Below are 21,047 nucleotides of genomic sequence, written 5' to 3'. Positions count from 1 at the left end.
CCGTTGAAGGGTTTTTAGCAGGTGACTTGATTTGATTTACTTTTTTTAGACAATTAACATACCGTCATCACTGTGGTGTTTCCTATGTTATTAACGCGGCTGAAACACCACACCGGAACTACCATCCCTTTTGAGCATTAAAACACTACACTCATCATTATCCTGTCTCCTCACCACGGTCCCCTCGGCTCTGCTTTTAGGACAAGCTAATGTCTCGGTCATTCCCCATCAGACCCCACGGAGTGCCCTCCCGCCAGCTGCCCTGACCAAGTTCCACCCCAGCCTCATAACACCCTGCATACACCCTGTTCCTCCAAACCTCCCCCAGGAAGTGGGAGGTGGTGCGGGCACGGGGAAGGAGCATCCTTGTTGAAACTAACTAGTTCTCAGCTTCCCTGTGAGAACTCAGAATTTTCCCAGCCCTCCGCTGGGATGGTGACAGCCATCTCTGACACATCGCAGGAACCCAGAGCTATGGATAGAGTACAATCGGGGCATTTTTACCCTTAGGCTGCTACCACAACATCTCCCCTCACTTTGGCCTGAAAGTGCAAGTGAAGTGGACTCAGAAGGAAAGGCACCAGCGCCCCCTGCTGGTCATGCTCTTTCACAGCAACGCTCATAATCCCAGGGAAGAACCAGCTGTTTGCAGCAGCTTCCGCTCGCTCTTCACCCTGTGAAGCTAGGTGTAGCAATTTACAACTGGGAGAAAAGGGAGACGTTCTGTCCGTGGATGCATTGGCCTGTACACACATCCTCAAGCAATTGTTTGAATGATATTTTTGGCTTTCTTTTTAAGATGATATGTCTAATAGAGAGGAAAGGCAATGGGTTTTTAAAAGGCTCAGTGGTCCAAAGGCTACAACTTCCTCGTGATGTAGGCGTGGTCAAAGGTTCCCCGCATTTTTTTTGGCCTCACCGCGCAGCATGCGGGATCTTAGTTCCACGACCGGGGATCAAACCCCGTGTCCCCTGCAGTGGAAGCACAGATTCTTAACCACTGGACCACCAGGGAAGTCCCACCCCCCATTCTAATAGAGTAGTAATGCTTATCCAGTGAGGTCAGCTGGGAGCTGAGACTTCATAGACAGAGACAGACACGAGGAGCTTGGTGAATTTGAAGGGTTATGCAGTAAGGCAGGCGAGAGTAGTAATTACTCCAACTGGGCTTCATGACCGATGTTCCCTGTGGGGAGACAAAGGAGGCTAACTTGACCTCCAGGCAAGGACGACTAGGCAGATGCTGGTGCAGTTTAGTCCAGCAGTTCATAAAACGTCTTGTGGAAGGGAAATCTTTTCTAAGGCACACCCAGGTGCCACGGGGCTAGTTGTGACCCTGGGTGTCCAGCTCCAAAGTTTTTGCCCTTCCATTCAGCCTCACCAAGAGCCATGGTACCCAAAAATCATGAGTTCAAATCCTGCCTTGACCAGGGTCAGGGATGAATGAGCTCAAGCTGCCAAATGCATAGGCTCTTCCCTGATCAGGTTGCCACAGGTGAGAACAGATGAGAAAGAGATTATCCTGGTAACTTGAGTGCCAAGGGCATCGGTCCCCACAGCAGAGAACCACATGGGAAAACAAATCCATGTCGGGTTTCCTGATGAGCACGGAATCATCCCTGGGGAGCGAGTCGGGTGATGTTTACAGCTAATGGCATTGAGTTACTCCACCTCTGGGATCTACCTGCCGAGGAGACCACACAGCAGTAGACTTGACACCCTCTTCCCAACAATGGTGGATGAGTATTGCAAGTTCACCTTCTCTGATGACTCTGAGTTCATCTTCCTTATGTTGACTTTCTTTTCTCTTTCTTTCAAATGTTTTTATTATGAAATATCTTGTGCATATCAAAAAGCACAGAAGAAACTATAATGAATACTTTTATACCAATCACTTTGTCTAAGACATCAAACATTTTTCAGACACTGCATGCACTCAGCTGTTTGTCTCCACTCCAGTCCTGCCCCTCCCTCCCTCCCAGCCCACAGGTAACCACTACACTGAACTTGGGGTGCATCCTATCTTCATGTGTGTTTATAATTTTACTGTGTATGGATGTATCCCCTAAATATCAGGAATTGTTTTGCCTGTTTTGAAACATTATATTAATGGTATCATACCAATTATACCTTCATGCTACTTCATTCTTAATTCAGCATTGTCTTGAGGGACTACCCAGGTTGATACATGTTGTTCTGGCCCATTCATTTTTTTCACTCCTGGGAAAAAATATTCCATTGTAGGAATAGTCCATAATTTACCTATTCATACTCCTAACTGATGGACATTTAGGCTGTTTTCAGTTTTTCCCAATGACAAGCACTATTGCTGTAGACATTTCTGAACACATCTCCTATGTGTGATGAACACACCTCCTATGTGTGATGAACACATGTGAGTGAGGGTACCTCTGGGGCACACACCAAGTGGTATTGCTAGGTCTTAAGGAATATGCACCTTTAGCCCTAGTCAATATTGCCAATTGTTCTTCCATGTGGCTTTATCAATATACTCTCCTACCACCCGTGTACGTGAATTCCCTTTCTTTCACATCTTGCCAACCAACCCTTGCCAATCTGATGAATGGGAAATAGTATCTCATTGTTATTTTAATTTGTATTGCTCTTATTCTAGCCCTGAGATCTGGACACTTGTTAATTGCACACTCTGGTTCCTCTTCTGTGAATTGCATTGATATTAAGGTAATAAATTTTCCTTGGTGCCTAAACTGGTTGAGTCAGGATGCTTAACTACTTGTGGGTCGAAGCTGCCTGGCTGGAATAGCCACCCCTGAGGCTGTGGGCTCTTCTTGCTTAGGGACATCTTTAAGATCACTCCTCAAAAGCCCTGAGCCCAGCAAGGCTGTGCTGACTTTTCTGAGCTCTGATGGTGCCCCATGCCCACCCCAAAACCACCACGCCTGGACCAGTTGTTCCCAGCATTACTGTGATTCCCTATATCTCTTTGGCAGGGCCTAAAACCCACAGGCTGAGGCCCTAGGGCTGTACTGATGTGCTTAGAACAGGAGGAAATTAATAATGACCAAAATGGGATCTTTTGGAGAAATTGGCATTCACATGTAGTCATCTCACACAGCGTCGTTTACCAATGTGCACAAAGACTCAGCAGAAGATGCTTGCCATGGTGTCGTTTATAATACCAAACAAACAAACAAGGAAACCACTTAAATGTCTCTAAATGTCCAACATCAGGGTTTCACTACATCAGGAATGGTACCTCCCTTCAAGGAATGTACTTTGAAGCCATGCAAAGTCACATTGCAGAAGAGAACACAATGTCGAGGAGTGTCCTTCAGGAGTCTTAACTTGAGGTGCATGGACTCCTGAGATGCTTCTGGAAGGGAGCTGGCATCACCTGAGATGCTTATTTAAGCATCCAGGACCCCACTGTAGACCAACGGAAGCTGACCTTCTAGCTGGGAAGGCAGGAATCCTAACAGGCTCCCTAAATGATTCTAATGCATTCAAAAGTGTGAGAATCAATGCCGGGGGACCCTAAAATAGTTACAAAGCGTGCTGGTGTATTAAGATTTAAAAAGCAAGTTACATGCAAATACAATATATATATAAAAGCAATCCTGTTTGTGCCTGTGTGAGTGTGTGTGTGTCTGTGTGTGTACTAATAGGTACCAAAACTTAACAGCAGTTACCTCTAGATTGCAATTTCTCAACCTAGGCACTGTTAACATTTGGAGCAGAATAATTCTTTGTGGTGGAAACAGTCCCATCCTATGTACTGGAGGATGTTTAGCAGCTTCCCTGGCCTCTACCCATTAGATGCCAGTAACGCCCCCTAGCGGTAACAAAAATGTCTCCAGACATTGCTGAAAGTCCCCTGGAAGACAAGATCACCCACGGTTGAGAACCACTGCCTTAGATGGAAGGTATGATAGATAATGTTTTACTTTGCTTTTAGTCTATCTGCCCACTTCCTACTTTTTCCGAAAATGAATATAAAGTATTTCAGTTATGTAAAAATTTTGGTGTTTCTTAATGTCCCTCTGTCTGTGCTGTCAAAAAAAAAAAAAAAGTATATATATATATATATATATATATATATATATATATATATACACACACACACACACTCAGACGAAAAGATGTTCACATTAGTACTTACAGTAAGTTAACTAATTTTATTATGATTTTAAAAGAATTAAGAAAAAGCATATACAAAGCCATCCCAAATGTCAATATTCCTTCAGAGGCTTTAAAGTATTTATAACCTTTGGATATGGCATCTTGATTTTAAGCATATATCTTAAGAAGCAATTCTAAATACAAAAAATGTTTTACACATATGGTGGATTTTTGCAGAGTCACTGATAAAAACAAAAAGTTATAAACACTCTAAAACCAACAATAGGAAACAAGGTTAATTATCGTACTCAATAGAATATAATATAGTATGAAAATGATATTTACAAAGAGTTTATAACAATGTGGGTGGGAAGGTTTGTGCCATATTGTTGAGGGGAAAATGCATACAAAATTGAATATGTCACATCATCACTGGCAAGTATAACAAAACAACAATGAAAAGAATCCTGTGCATCCAACACGGTTAAAAGAAACACATCAAGATGTTTAAAAAATGACTGTCAAGATCCTTATCTTTAATTTTGTATCTATATGAGATGGCCAGTGTTCACGAAGCTTATTGTGATAATCATTTCATGATGTAAGCCAAATCACTAATGTACACCTTAAACTTATACAGTGCTATATGTCAATTACATCTCAATTAAACTGGAAGAAAAAGATGATTGTCAATTGAACAACGGCATCTTAGGGGATTTTTCTCTACTCTTCTGAAATGTCCTAATTTTCTAAAGTAAGCATATATATATTCATAGTGAAAGATACTAAAAATGTATTAAAAAAAACTTTACAAATGAAAATATGCCAAAATTTCAGGTGAGAAATATGTCTTTATATTGATCTATACACAAATTTCCATCCAGACGATAAAAATAACTTTGTTCAAAAAATGAAACGTATTCAGAAAGTACAATATAAACTAAATGTGATTTTAGCTACATTCATCAGCTCTGGGAAAGATAAAATTTAAAGGTGATTAGACTATGCAGATGGTCAGGAAAAGGTTGTATATAGTAACATGATAACAGAAAATATTTTAATGAAAAACAAACTGGATATATTTTTTTCCAACCTGAAATCACATTATTCTAAAACAGAGGATCTCATTTCGAAGGAGATCAAATAATTTAGGTTCGATTAGAATTAACTAACCAAGGGCAGACTTCAGCCATCTCAGATTTTGATCTAACTTGTTTACACTCATCTAGGGTGATGGGTAATTCCAGCTCATGGGAAAAACAATTATCGCAGACAAAAGGCGGCCCTTCTCACATTTGTAAGGCAGTATTTGCCCGACCTCGCCATTCCCAGGTGGCTCCACTGAATTCTCTTGTTAGCTCTCTCCTCAGTCTTTGATGTGGACACAGATTATATCTTACAATAGACCTCAAAGAGGGAGGCAGCTGCGTGCATTCGGTAGAAAATAGAAAAAGGCATGGCCAGGTTGACCACTATTATCCAGGGTTCAAAGCCAAAGACAATTTCCTCCAATCCGTTGTCGTACTCGGGGCGGCAGCCAAAGGCGGGAGGGATCCAGAGCTGCAAGAGAAGAGGAGGTGGTCCTAGCAGCCGCCCGAGGGCTCCCCACAAACCCAGGCGCTGACCTGGACTCAGGGAGACCGAGTCACACCTGTCACAGGGGTAAGCAGCCCCTGCGTGTTTCCCATCTCTATGGAGCGCATCAGTCCACTGAGCCCCGATCCTGCACGAACGCTCTTCACACCTACCTGGTTCTCTCCATCCCCACAGCCCTCACCTTGGTCTGGTCCTCCCTCTCCCCCTCCCCGGACTGCTGCAATGCCTCCCATGATCCCCTCCACTCCAGTGGCTCCTTCGATTCCCCCCCCCTCCAGCCCATCACGTGGCTTCAGAGTGATCTTTATAAAGCACACATCTGACCTTGTCACTCCTCTGCTGACCACTCACCAGGGCTCCAAATGCCTTCAGGAGACGGTCCAAATTCCCTCAATGATCGGGAACACGTCCACGTCTCCACATCCCTCATCACACCCTTCACTCTGGCCCTCCCGGGCTGTGCACAGCCCCCAAATGTGCCTTTCCCCAGCCTTCAGGGTTTTGCTCCTGCCTCTTCCTCTATCAGGGACTCCCTGTCTTCCTTCTTCTGCTAAGTCCTACCTTCTTCCAAGTCCTGAGACACCTCCCCTTCCAGGAAGCCCTCCTTGATCTAACCAGTCAGGCAGGAACTCCCTGTGTGTTCCCATAGCCCCCAGTGTTTTCCTACAGTGGTGCTCCCTGTTTCCCACACCCGTCTTTACATTTCACCATTGGTGCTTGGGGGTCCCAGCCACGTGGGTCTGGGCTGGTGAGTTCTGTGGTCCTTTTTCTGGCTTGTCCTTGGCTTAGAGAGGCAGCCCAGACCCTGCCCACATCCCCCTGATCAGGAGGAGAAGCACATGCCGTGGAACCAGCCCTGGACTCCTGCCACTTACAGACTATAATTTAACATCTCCAAGCCACAGTTTCCTCACCTATAAGATGGGAATACTAACACCTGTCTCAGAGGGCTCAGATGAGAATAAAATGGCAACTAAGTCTGCAAAACATAAAGCAATAACCTATTATTTTTGTTGCTCATGGAACCTACACACTGGTTTCCCCTTCTCAGCCTCCCTGTCCCAGCTCCTCCTCCTCTACCTCCCCTTAAATTGTTGGGCTCCTAGACCTGCTTCCCTCTCACACTGACACTTCCACAACTTTCTCCACCCCTACACTGTGGCAGGCAGCCTCTCAGGTGACCCCCAATGGTCCCACCTCCTGGGAATCTTGTGGAGCCCTGTCCCCTTGAGTTGGACTGAATCTAGTGACTCTATTTTAACCAACAGAATATGACACAAGTCATGGGATGTCACTTCTGAGATTAGGTTACAAAAGGACTCTGGAGTCCATCTTGCTCACCCCCTCTTGCAAGAGAGGAACTGGCTGCCATGTGAGCCAGCCTATGGAGAGGCCACATGGCCAGGAACTGAGGGGGATCTCAGGCCTGCAGCCAGCAAGGAACTCAAACCCTCAGCCCAACAGCCCACCAGGAACCAAATCCTTCCAACAGCCACATAAGTGAGTTTAGAAACAGACCCCCTTCCCCTCCAAAATCAAGCCATGAAATGACTGCAGCCCCAGTGGGCAGTTTGGCCACAGCCTGTAAGGGACCCTGAGCAGAGCCACCCAGCTAAGTCACACTCAGATTCCTGACCCAGAGAAGCTGTGAAATAAGAAATGTCTGGGGCTTCCCTGGTGGCGCAGTGGTTGAGAGTCTGTCTGCCAATGCAGGGGATGCGGGTTCGAGCCCTGGTCTGGGAAGATCCCACATGCCGCGGAGCAACTGGGCCCATGAACCACAACTACTGAGCCTGCGCGTCTGGAGCCTGTGCTCCGCAACAGGAGAGGCCGCGATAGTGAGAGGCCCGTGCACCGCGATGAAGAGTGGCCCCCGCTTGCCGCAACTAGAGAAAGCCCTTGCACAGAAACGAAGACCCAACAGAGCTAAAAATAAATAAATAAATAAATAATAAAAAATAAATAAATAAAAAATAAAGGAATTCCTTTAAAAAAAAAAAAATGTCTGTTGTTTTAAGTTGCCAAGTTTAGGGGTCATTTCTTACACAGCAATGGGTAACTGATACACGTGGCTTTCATTAACATCTCCATATAGAACACTCGTGGCCTTATATCTCTAGACCACTGTGTTCTCTGTGTTCTGGGTCCTTAAGGGTCATCCTCCCACGCCAGCTGGTTCTTCCCGCCCTCCTTAGCTGGTTCCTCCTCCTTTGCTCAGTCTCTTAATGTTGGCTGGTCCCAGGGCTCATTCATTCCTGGGTCCTCTTCTCTACCCTATACCCATGACCCCTGATGATCTCACCCAGTCCTGGTTGTAAATACCAGCTATGGGCCTACGACTTCCCAATCTAAATCACCAGCCTGGTCTACCCTTGAGAATTGCAGGCTCATATATCCCACTGGCTACTTGGTTGTCTAAGATGCATCTCAAACTCAACATTACATTCCCATTTCTCCCCGCCTCCTCAGCAACATCTTCCTCCCAGAGGCTCAATCAAAATTTCAGGCATCATCCTCATCTTCTCACTCATTCTCATAACAATCCGCCTGCCACCCAATCCATCAATTCTCAATCCACCCGTTTCTCTCCACTCCACCGGCCAGGCCACCACCCCCATCTCTCACCTGGACCATGGCAGTGGCTCCCTGCTTAAGCTCTCAGCCTACAGTCTATTCACCACTCATCACCAGATTAATTATTTATGTAAGATGGTGTCCCTTTCCTGGTTAAACACCCAAGGGCTTCACAGCACATTTAAAATAAAATCTACCTGCTACACGGGATGGCAGAGCCCTCTGTTAGATGATCCCTTACCATCCCCCAACCCAGCTCCCCAGATTGTCCCCCACCCACCCACCCCAGTCACATGCCCTTCCTCCTCTTCTCAAAGGAGGCAAGCTCCTCCCACCCAGGGTTTTGCACTGGCTGCTTCCTCTGCCTGTAGCACCCATGGCTCCTTCTGCCATCCAGCTCTGGTCTCTAATCCCACCGCCTGAGAAAGCCCTTCCCACCAACTTGGCCATGTGATCTACCATGGCCATCCAAGCACCACCTCATGCACCATCCTTTCTTACTTCCCTGCAGGGCACACATAACTATAGGCATTTCTCCTGTTTGATTTTTTGTTGCTAGTCCTGCCATCTGGTTTATAAGCCCCATAGGAGGAAGACCAGAGCTCTGGGGCATGTTGCACCTTCATCACTCACAGCACTGCTGGCCCTCAGTGGACACACAGAGGATATATTGTCAGGAAGGGAGGGAAAATGAGAAGAAAAGGAAGAGACCTTCGAGATGGCAGAAGAGCAAGACATGGAGATCACCTTACTCCCCATAAATACATCAAAAACACATCTGCATGTGGAACAACTCCTACAGAACACCTACTGAATACTGACAGAAGACCTCAGACTTCCCAAAAGGCAAGAAAATCCCCATGTACTGGGGTAGGGCAAAAGAAAAAAGAAAAAACAGAGACAAAAGAGTAGGGACAGGACCTGCACCTCTGGGAGGCAGCTGTGAAGGAGGAAAAGTTTCCACACACTAGGAAGCCCCTTCACTGGCAGGGATGGGGCGTGGGCAGGGGGGAAGCTTTGGAGCCACGGAGGAGAGCGCAGCAAATGGGGTGCAGAGGGCAAAGCGGAGAGATCCCCGCACAGAGGATTGGTGCCAACCAGCACTCACCAGCCTGAGAGTCTTGTCTGCTCACCCAGTGGGGCAGGTGGGGGCTGGGAGCTGAGGCTCGGGCTTCAGAGGTCGGATCCCAGGGAGAGGACTGGGGTTGGCTGCATGAAGACAGCCTGAAGGGGGCGAGTGAGCCACAGCTAGCTGGAAGGGAGTCCAGGAAAAAGTCTGGACCTGCTGGAGAGGCAAGAGACCATTGTTTCAGGGTGCACGAGGAGAGGAGATTCCTCCCCTGTCTGCCCACAGAGGGCAGAGCACCGCCTAAATGAGCTTCAGATACAGGCGCAATCCGTGGCTAACAGCTCAGACACCAGAGACAGGCATGAACCACTAACGCTGCTGCTGCTGCCACCAAGAATCCTGTGTGCAAGCACAGGTCACTACCCATACCCACCCTGGGAGCCTGTGCAGCCCGCCACTGCCAGGGTCCCGTGATCCAGGGACAAGTTCCCAGGGAGAACACACGGCACACCTCAGGCTGTTGTAATGTCACGCCAGCCTCTGCCGCCGCAGGCTTGCCCCACATTCCAATTATGACTACCATACCCCTGCCTCTCCCTGGCCTGAGTGAGTAAGAGCCCCCTAATCAGCTGCTGCTTTAACCCCCTCCTGTCTGGGCGGGTAACAGACTCCTGAAGGCAGCCTACATGCAGAGGCAGGGCCTAAACCAAAGCTGAACCCCAGGAGCTGTGCTAATAAAGAAGAGAAAGGAAAATTTCTCCATGCAGCCTCAGAGCAGCAGATTAAATCCCCACAATCAACTTGATAAACGCTGCATCTGAAGAATACCTGAATAGACAATGAATGTTCCCAAAATTGAGGCAGTGGACTTTGGGAGCAACTGGAGACTTGGAGTTTGCTTTCTGCATCTAATTTGTTTCTGGTTTTATGTTTATCTTAGTTTAGTATTTAGTGCTTATTATCATTGGTGGATTTGTTTATTGGTTTGGTTGTTCTCTTCCTTTTTTTTTAATATATATATTTTTTTCCTTTTTCTCTTTTTGTGAGTGTGTATGTGTATGCTTCTTTGTGTGATTTTGCCTGTATAGGTTTGCTTTTACCATTTGTCCTAGGGTTCTGTCTGTACATTTTTTGTTTGTTTTTGTTTTTGTTTTTATTCTCTCTTCATTTTCTTCTGAGCCATGTTGCTGGCAGGGTCTTGGTGCTCCGGCCAGGTGTTGGACCTGAACCTCTGAGGTGGGAGGACCAAGTCCAGGACATTGGACCACCAGAAACCTCCCAGCCCCACGTAATATCAATCGGCAAGAGCTCTCCCAGAGAACCTCATCTCAACACTAAGACCCAGCTCCACCCAACGGCCAGCAAATTCCAGTGCTGGACACCCCATGCCAAACAACTAGCAAGACAGGAACACAACCCCACCTTTTAGGTAGAGAGGCTGCCTAAAGTCATACTAACTTCACAGACACTCCAAAACACACCACTGGACATGGCCCTGCCCACCAGAAGGACAAGATACAGCCCCACCCACCAGAACACAGGCACCAGTCCCCCCCACCAGGAAGCCTACACAGCCACTGAACCAACCTCACCCACTGGGGGCAGACACCAAAAATAATGGGAACTATGGACCTGCAGCCTGTGAAAAGGAGACCCTAAACACAGTAAGTTAAACAAAATGAGAAATCAGAGAAATATGCAGCAGGTGAAGGAGCAAGGTAAAAACGAATCAGACCAAACAAATGAAGAGGAAATAGGCAGTCTACCTGAAAAAGAATTCAGAGTAATGATAGTAAAGATGATCCAAAATCTTGGAAATAGAATGGAGAAAATACAAGAAATGTTTAACAAGGACCTAGAAGCACTAAAGAGCAAACAAACAGTGATGAACAGCACAATAAATGAAATTAAAAATACCCTAGAAGGAATCAATAGCAGGATAACTGAGGCAGAAAAACGTATAAGTGACCTGGAAAATAAAATAGTGGAAATAACTACCATAGAGCAGAATAAAGAAAAAAGAATGAAAAGAATTGAGGACAGTCTCAGAGACCTCTGGGACAACATTAAATGCAACAACATTTGAATTATAGGGGTCCCAGAAGAAGAAGAGAAAAAAAAAGGGTCTGAGAAAATATTTGAAGAGATTATAGTTGAAAACTTCCCTAACATGAGAAAAGAAATAGTCAATCAAGTCCAAGAAGTGCAGAGAGTCCCATACAGGATAAATCCAAGGAGAAACACACCAAGACACATATTAATCAAACTATCAAAAATTAAATTCAAAGAAAAAATATTAAAAGCAGCAAGGGAAAAGTGACAAATAACATAAAAGGGAAACCCAATAAGGTTAAGAGCTGATCTTTCTGCAGAAACTCTGCAAGCCATAAACGAGTGGCAGGACATATCTAAAGTGATGAAAGGGAACAACCTACAACCAAGACTACTCTACCCAGCAAGAATCACATTCAGATTCGATGGAGAAATTAAAACCTTTACAGACAAGCAAAAGTTAAGAGAATTCAGTACCACCAAACCAGCTTTATAACAAATGCTAAAGGAACTTCCCTAGGCATGAAACACAAGAGAAGGAAAAGACCTACAATAACAAACCCAAAACAATTAAGAAAATGGTCATAGGAACATACATATCAATAATTACCTTAAATGTAAATGGACTAAATGCTCCAACCAAAAGACATAGACTGCCAGAATGGATACAAAAACAAGACCTGTATATATGCTGTCTAGAAGAGACCCACTTCAGATCTAGGGACATATACAGACTGAAAGTGAGGGGATGGAAAAAGATATTCCATGCAAATGGAAATCAAAAGAAAGCTGGAGTAGCAATACTCATATCAGACAAAATAGACTTTAAAATAAAGACTATTACAAGAGACACAGAAGGACACTACATAATGATCAAGGGATCAATCCAAGAAGAAGATATAACAATTGTAAATATTTATGCACTCAACATAGGTGCACCTCAATACATAAGGCAAATGCTAACACCATAAAAGGGGAAATTGACAGTAACACAATCATAGTAGGGGACTTTTACACCCCACTTTCACCAATGGACAGATCATCCAAAATGAAAATAAATAAGGAAACACAAGCTTTAAAAGACATATTAGACCAGACAGACTTAATTGATATTTATAGGACATTCCATCCAAAAACAACAGAATACACTTTCTTCTCAAGTGCTCATGAAACATTCTCCGGGATAGATCATATCTTGGGTCACAAATCAAGCCTTGGTAAATTTAAGAAAATTGAAACTGTATCAAGTATCTTTTCCAACCACAATGCTATGAGACTAGATATCAATTACAGGAAAAAAAAACTGTAAAAAATACAAACACATGGAGACTAACCAATACACTACTAAATAACCAAGAGATCACTGAAGAAATCTAAGAGGAAATCAAAAACTACCTAGAAACAAATGACAATGAAAACACGATGACCAAAACCTATGGGATGCAGCAAAAGCAGTTCTAAGAGGGAAGTTTATAGCAATACAATCCTACCTCAAGAAACAAGAAAAATCTCAAATAAACAACCTAACCTTACACCTAAAGCAATTAGAGAAAGAAGGACAAAAAAAACCCCAGTTAGCAGAAGGAAAGAAATCATAAAGATCAGATCAGAAATAAATGAAAAAGAAATGAAGAAAACAATAACAAAGATCAATAAAATTAAAAGCTGGGTCTTTGAGAATATAAACAAAATTGATAAACCATTAGCCAGAATCATCAAGAAAAAAAAAAAGGGAGAGGACTCAAATCAACAGAATTAGAAATGAAAAAGGAGAAGTAACAACTGATACTGCAGAAATACAAAGGATCATGAGAAACAACTACAAGCAACTATACGCCAATAAAATGGACAACCTGGAAGAAATGGACAAATTCTTAGAAAAGTGCAAACTTCCAAGACTAAACCAGGAAGAAATAGAAAATATGAACAGACAAATCACAAGCACTGAAATTGAAACTGTGATTAAAAATCTTCCAACAAACAAAAGCCCAGGACCAGATGGCTTCACAGGTGAATTCTATCAAACATTTAGAGAAGAGCTAACACCTATCCTTCTCAAACTCTTCCAAAATATAGCAGAGGGATGAACATCCCCAAACTCATTCTATGAGACCACCATCACCCTGATGCCAAAACCAGACAAAGACGTCACAAAAAAAGAAAACTACAGGCCAATATCACTGGTGAACATAGATGCAAAAATCCTCAACAAAATACTAGCAAACAGAATCCAACAGCACATTAAAAAGATCATAGACCATGATCAAGTGGGGTTTATCCCAGGAATGCAAGGACTCCTCAATATACACAAATCAATGTGATACACCATATCAACAAACTGAAGGCTAAAAACCATATGATCATCTCAATAGATGCAGAGAAAGCTTTCAAGAAAATTCAACACCCATTTATGATAAAAACTCTCCAGAAAGTAGGCATAGAGGGAACTTACCTCAACATAATAAAGGCCATATATGACAAACCCACAGCCAACATCGTTCTCAATGGTGAAAAATTGAAACCATTTCCTCTAAAATCAGGAACAAGACAAGGTTGCCCACTCTCACCACTATTATTCAACATAGTTTTGGAAGTTTTAGCCACAGCAATCAGAGAAGAAAAAGAAATAAAAGAAATCCAAATCGGAAAAGAAGAAGTAAAGCTGTCACTCTTTGCAGATGACATGATACTATACACAGAGAATCCTAAAGATGCTACCAGAAAACTACTAGAGCTAATCAATGAATTTGGTAAATTTGCAGGATACAAAATTAATGCACAGAAATCTCTTGCATTCCTATACACTAATGATAAAAAATCTGAAAGATAAATTAAGGAAACCCTCCCATTTACCATTGCAACAAAAAGAATAAAATACCTAGGAATAAACCTACCTAAGGAGACAAAAGACCTGTATGCAGATAAGACACTGATGAAAGAAATTAAAGATGATACAACCAGATGGAGAGATATACCATGTTCTTGGATTGGAAGAATCAACATTGTCAAAATGACTATACTACCCAAAGCAATCTACAGATTCAATGCAATCCCTAATAAGCTACCAATGGCATTTTTCACAGAACTAGAATAAAAAATTTTACAATTTGTATGGAAACACAAAAGGCCCCGAATAGCCAAAGCAATCTTGAGAAAGAAAAACGGAGCTGGAGGAATCAGGCTCCCGGACTTCAGACTATACTACAAAGCTACAGTAATCAAGACAGTATGGTACTGGCACAAAAACAGAAATATAGATCAATGGAACAGGATAGAAAGCCCAGAGATAAACCCACGCAAATATGGTCACCTTATCTGTGACAAAGGAGGCAAGAATATACAATGGAGAAAAGACAGTCTCTTCAATAAGTGGTGCTGGGAAAACTGGACAGCTACATGTAAAAGAATGAAATTAGAACACTTCCTAACACCAAACACAAAGATAAACTCAAAATGGTTTAAAGACCTAAATGTAAGGCCAGACACTATAAAACTCTTAGAGGAAAACATAGGCAAAACACTCTATGACATAAATCACAGCAAGATCCTTTTTGACCCACCTCCTAGAGAAATGGAAATAAAAACACAAATAAACAAATGGGACCTAATGAAACTTAAAAGCTTTTGCACAGCAAAGGAAACCATAAACAAGGTGAAAAGACAACCCTCAAATGGGAGAAAATAGTTGCAAATGAAGCAATTGACAAAGGATTAATCTCCAAAATATACAAGCAGCTCATGCAGCTCAATATCAAAAAAACAAACAACCCAATACAAAAATGGGCAGAACGCCTAAACAGACATTTCTGCAAAGAAGATCTACAGATTGCCAACAAACACATGAAAGGATACTCAACATCACTAATCATTACAGAAATGCAAATCAAAACCACAATGAGGTATCACCTCACACTGGTCAGAATGGCCATCATCAAAAAATCTACAAATAATAAATGCTGGAGAGGGTGTGGAGAAAAGGGAACCCTCTTGCACTGTTGGTGGGAATGCTGACACAGCCACTATGGAGAACAGTATGGAGGTTCCTTAAAAAACTAAAAATAGAACTACCATATGACCCAGCAATCCCACTACTGGGCACATACCCTGAGAAAACCATAATTCAAAAGAGTCATGTACCACAGTGTTCATTGCAGCTCTATTTACAATAGCCAGGACATGGAAGCAACCTAAGTGTCCATCGACAGATGAATGGATAAAGAAGATGTGGCACATAGATACAATGGAATATTACTCAGCCATAAAAAGAAACAAAATTGAGTTATTTGTAGTGAGGTGAATGGAACTAGAGTCCGTCATACAGAGTGAAGTAAGTCAGAAAGAGAAAAATAAATACCATATGCTAACAGATATATATGGAATCTAAAAAAAAAAAAAAAATGGCTCTGATGAACCTAGGGGCCAGACAGGAATAAAGACACAGACATAGAGAATGGACTTGAGGACACGGGGAGGGGAAAGGGTAAGCTGGGATGAAGTGAAAGAGTAGCATTGGCATATATACACTACCAAATGTAAAACAGATAGCTAGTGGGAAGTAGCTGCACAGCACAGGGAGATCAGCTTGGTGCTTTGTGACCACCTAGAGGGGTGGGATAGGGAGGGTGGCAGGGAGACGCAAGAGGGAGGAGATATGGGGATATATGTATATGTATAGCTGATTCACTTTGTTATACAGCAGAAACTAACCCAACATTGTAAAGCAAATTATACTCCATTAAATATGTTAAAAAGAAAGAAAATGAGAATAAAAGAAGAAGAGATTATGGACCTCTTTCTTGAAATCCAGATCTTTCCATCTGCTGTGAAGTTGGCTATAATTCTTGCTACTCATCCCCTTGAAAGGCGAACTATGCCCCCTTCCTTTGAATCTGGGTGGACGCTATCACTGCTGGACCCATAAAATATGGCAGAAATGGTGCCGTGCAATGTCCACACCCAGACCTTAAGAGACTGGCACTTCCAGTCCTTTGGAAGCCTGGCTCTGGGTCCTGAGCCATCACCTAAGAAGTCCACTTCCCCTGAGACCGCTGTGCTGGAGAGTCCCCACGAATACGCTGCAGCCAGAGTCCCCGCTGAGTCCAGCCTTTCAGCCTCCCCAACCCAAGGCACCAGATCGTGGACTTTCCAACCCAAGCAGCCCATCCAGTAGCTTCAGTCAGTTTCATTAGGAATAGAATTGTCCAGCCAAGCCCTGCCAGAATTCCTAACCCACAAGGTCCTGAGACATAATAAAATGGTTGTTGTTTTTGTCATGCATTTGGGGTCACTGGTTACACAGCAATAAAAAACCAAAATATCTGCCTGTTGGTTATGTCCACTTGGATGCCCAAGAGACCTTTCCACTGAATGTGTCCAGTACTAAACTCATGTGCTTCCTTCCACCTGAGCCCCCTCCCAAGCCTGCTCCCCCTCCAGAGACCCCAATCTCCATAAATAGCATCACCATGTACCAGGAACTCAAGGCGGAACCTGGGAGCCACTCTTGGCATCCCTCTCCCTCCACAGGCTACAACATGGATGAACCTGAAGGTCCTTGCACCACGTGAGATAAATCCCGTATGATTCCACTTATATGAGATACCCAGAGTCAAACTCATAGAGAAAGAGAGTAGAACGGTGGCTGCCAGGGGATGGGGTGGAGGGAATGGAGAGTTGTTTCATGAGTACAAAATTTCAGTTTTGCAAAGTGAAAAAGTTTTAGAGGTGGGTGGCGGTGATGGTAGCACAATCATGTGAATGCACTAAATGCTACAGAATCGTACACTGGAAAATGGTTAAAATGGTAAATTTTAGGTTATGTGTTCATTACCACCATTAAAATTTAATTTAATTTAAAAGAATAAAAACACGAATCAGATCTTGTCACTCAGAGCATAAAACCCTTAGATGGTTTTCTGTTGCATTTAGGATTAAGTCCTGGCTTGTGGCCATGGCTTACCAGGCCACGCCTCTCTCTTCTTGCTCTCCAAGCTCTAGCCACGTGGGTTTCCTTCCAGTTCTTGAGCGCATCCAGCAAGCCCTGCCTTGCTCTGCATCCGTGCCTTCCCCGTACCTGCTGCTCCACCCAGACTGCCCCACTCCACCAAGAGGAGGCCTCCCCTGAACCCCAGTGTTCCCACAGCACTCAAGCTCTTCCGTCATCACACCCACCACCCTTTACTGTCCACCCCACAGCTGCCAATTGCCCCACGTGGTCGTGCACACCAGCACCTCCAGCCGCTGCCTCTGCGCCAGCGCCTGGTCCCACACAGAAACAGTTCCTGCCTCTGCCAGATGCCTTTAGCACAACATGGGATGAAGTGCAGGGTTTCAAAGTGCTGCCCGTGGAGTTGGCTCAGGTCATCCTAAGACATCAGCCTGCAATGATTTCCGTCCTCCGGCTCACTCCCCAGGGAACAGAGGCAGTGCCTGGGGCCATCAGGGGCAGAGCACAGAGATGAAGAGATAAAACGTGTCCTTCTCCTGGTCCAGAGCCCTGGACCTGGCCTTCGGGTCCCAAGAGACCATCAGTTGCCACTCGATTCTAGTATAGCAGTGCTATTCTCGGTCAAGCTGGTCCAAAAAAGCAAGCCAAGTGTATCACCTGGTGATCAAGCAAAAAACCAACACAGGGAAAGTGGTCTTTCTGAACTCACTGAAAAGAGATATCTTCATACCTTGGGGTGCATAAAAAACAATACGCTTTAGGGGCTTTCTAGAACCAACTCTGACTTTATAAGAATCTAAGCTGATACACCCCTCTCTGGAATGTAAGCCTTACGTAAAATGCAGCCCCATTGTAGTTATTAGTATCTCTCTCTCTTGTTTTCCTGTTTTAAGTCCTTTGTTCACTGCTGTACCCACATAGCTCCTGACACAGAGCAGGTGCCCCATAAATGTCTATAAGATGAAAGAAGAGGGCGCACCTGGAGCCATACTCTCCTGGGACCCCTTCTCCCTTCAGAACTCCCCATATCTGTCTGCCGACCTGGAGGGGGACCAAGGTCCAGGTGATCCAAAGCAAGAATCAGATGTTGTTGGCAGACACATGGCCCTTTCAGCTTCAGATGGACCCTCCCAATTTTGTGGCCTTAGGGTAATATCAAAAGTTGCAGTCCCTGGGCACGCACCAACTGATATTAGGGAGAGGAAGCAAAAAAGCCAGTAAGCTTCTGGGGAAACAGAGCAGCCCTGATGATACGGAGGCTGGTAGCAGAGAGTTGGCTGTGATGATGGGCGGGCCCCGTGGGCTGGGGCGTCGTCACCATTCCACCAGCCACAGTCACTGCAGATGCCTGTGTGCACCAAAGGCTGCTTCTCCCTCCTTTTTACCCAGACCTGCCATCCTTCTATGTACCTCTAGAACAAATCCCAACAACACCCAATGCTTTGTATTCCTTTTCCTTCTCCCCATCCCCACCAGCACTGCCCTGGTTCAAGTTCCCATCATTTCCTATCTGGGCAGCTGTGTGGGGCTTCTGTTCCGGTTTCCCTGACTTTGATCTTACCTCCCTCCATCCTTCCTGCACGTTGCTGCTAGAAGATCATTCTAAAACACAAATCTGAGAGGGTCCTCTACTGCCCTCAGAGTGAAGACCAGACTCAGCCAGGCTTATGAAGCTCTGCGCAAGCCAGACCCGTCTAACCAGACCCTCCATCCTGTTTCCCGCCCTGCTTCACGTGTATGGAATTCATGACAAGCTGCTGGTGCTACTCAACTAGGCCATGGTGTCCTTTGCCTCTGTGTCTTTGCACATCGTGCGCCCTCTGCCCCAAGGCTTTCTTTTTCTTGCCTTGACCACAGTTGGTAAACTTCCAACTGTTCCTTGAGGCTGAGGCAGACAATACTGAGTGGCTGATTATACATCTTTTTCTACCTTGTTACCGTCCATTATAGAGGCTAGAAAGCAAACCATCCACTTCCCCCTCCTCCCTTGCAGTTAGGGGTGGTCACATCAATTGCAGACATTGCCTGGCACCAATCCTTCCCTCTGTCTTCCTGTCTTGAACCCAGACGTGATGCCTGGTGCTGCTGCAGCCATCCTATGACCATGTGCCAACCACATTCAGTAGAAAGGTGAACAGTGCCTGGATCCTCGATGATAGGGTTCAGCTGCCAGGCCAACCCTGAACAGCCAACTTCCAGAATTCTTGTCTTTAAGACTGAAGATACTGCTGATCAAGCTTTCTGTTATTTGCAGCCAAAAGCACTCCTAATGGAGTCTCTGTCTCACCTCAAGCATCCCCTACTTATTGAAGTCCCTCTTTGAATCCATGCTCCCATTCCACCTTGCAGATAGCCCTGTCCCAGCATTTGCCATATTCATTGTACTATATTTTTTCCTTGTCTCCCTCTCCCACTAATACTGTGACCTTTTTGAGGAAAGAGATTACATCTTCTCACCTTTAATTCTTAGTTCCCACCCCAGTCCATTGCACACAGATACTCAGTAAGCGGATTTGTAGAATATAAGCCTACGTTCCAGTCTAATATTTTAACCTTACGTTTCAATTATTTTGATTAAAAGCTGCCTTCATTCCTTATTTGAAAACGGCAAGGAAAATAGATTAATCAATATTTTTAAATAAAGAAATAACTTGCAGATTACCGAAATATTGCAGAGGAACAAAAAGGCTGCAATATTCCTTAAGACTCTTCTCTGGGCATTGCCCTGCAGGAAATGGGGGTGGCAGGCTGGGCCCAGGGCCCCTTCCCAGCTCTTCTCCTCTTCCTCTTTGCTACCAACTTCTCTCAGACACATATTTCCATTGGCTGCATGTGGCATCTCGCTGCCCTGGGGAGCCACGTCCCCGGCTGCAGGTCTGCTCTCAAAGCAAGAAGAAGGGAGGGATGTGGCATTGCCATTGCAGACTGTGACCACCTGCAGGGTTCTGATGTCCTTGGAGAGCTTCTCTGGCTCTCGGTGAATGGACTCAATGATGAAGAGGTTCTGGATGTATTTCTCAACAACCACCAGGATGGAGTAGGGCAGGTGGTACCAGGTGTACGGGGGGCGGGACTCGGCACAGAGGATGGCCAGGATGGAGCCCCAGGAGATGAGCCAGGAGCCGGAGGCAGTGCCCACCAACAGGTCTGCGTCCAGTTTGCGGGCCGGATTTTTGGACTCATCTAGTGATTGCTCATCTAGCCTATAAATCCGGATCCCAGCCAGCCCTGCCGCCCCCATGAGCATGAGCAAGATGATGGCATACAGGTAGAACATGATGAGTGCTGACTCGCTCCTGGTTTTGGAACGCCCGATCCAAATCAGATACACCACCACGACCCCAATGGTGGCAGCCAGTGCGGTCAGGCCCAGTACCGAGCCCAGCATGACCCCGTGAGACCTGAACTGCATCTTCTGATGCTGATGACTGTCAACTTTGCGCCCGATGTTTTTCCACAGGACGTAGAGCATCGTGGAGGCCAGTATCTGATATTCTATGTTGAAAGGGTAGAGGTAGTAGATCCCGTGGGAGATGGCAGAGCAGAGGGTCGGGGGTGTGCAGTTACACGGAGGCGTGTGGTCATCTAAAACTAGGGGGGAGACAGACCACAGGGGAGGGCAATTAGCACATTCAGTGGCGAAGCAGAAAACCACAAAAAAAATATTCTCACTGTGGATTCATGCTTGGGTTTGCCATTGAATTAAAA

At 44.9% G+C, this 21,047-nt stretch overlaps 1 protein-coding gene across 1 annotated transcript in view; it reads right to left on the bottom strand.

The window, feature by feature from the left end:
• Positions 1 to 5,283: 5,283 nt before the first annotated feature.
• Positions 5,284 to 21,047, bottom strand: part of OTOP1 (otopetrin 1) — a 43,164-nt gene continuing 27,400 nt past the window's right edge. Inside the window, exons 5-6 of the mRNA XM_061191234.1 lie at positions 20,002 to 20,930; positions 5,284 to 5,661 (exon numbers count right to left, since the gene is read on the bottom strand). Coding sequence (XP_061047217.1) covers positions 5,491 to 5,661; positions 20,002 to 20,930 — 1,100 coding nt within the window. The 3' untranslated portion in view covers positions 5,284 to 5,490. The remainder of the gene's footprint in view (positions 5,662 to 20,001; positions 20,931 to 21,047) is intronic.

The sequence above is a fragment of the Eubalaena glacialis genome, chromosome 5, assembly GCF_028564815.1.
Source record: "Eubalaena glacialis isolate mEubGla1 chromosome 5, mEubGla1.1.hap2.+ XY, whole genome shotgun sequence".
Classification (NCBI taxonomy): Eukaryota; Metazoa; Chordata; class Mammalia; order Artiodactyla; family Balaenidae; genus Eubalaena; species Eubalaena glacialis.
The sequence above is the reverse complement of the archived record's forward strand: the minus strand, read 5'-3'. Positions and strand labels throughout refer to the sequence as shown.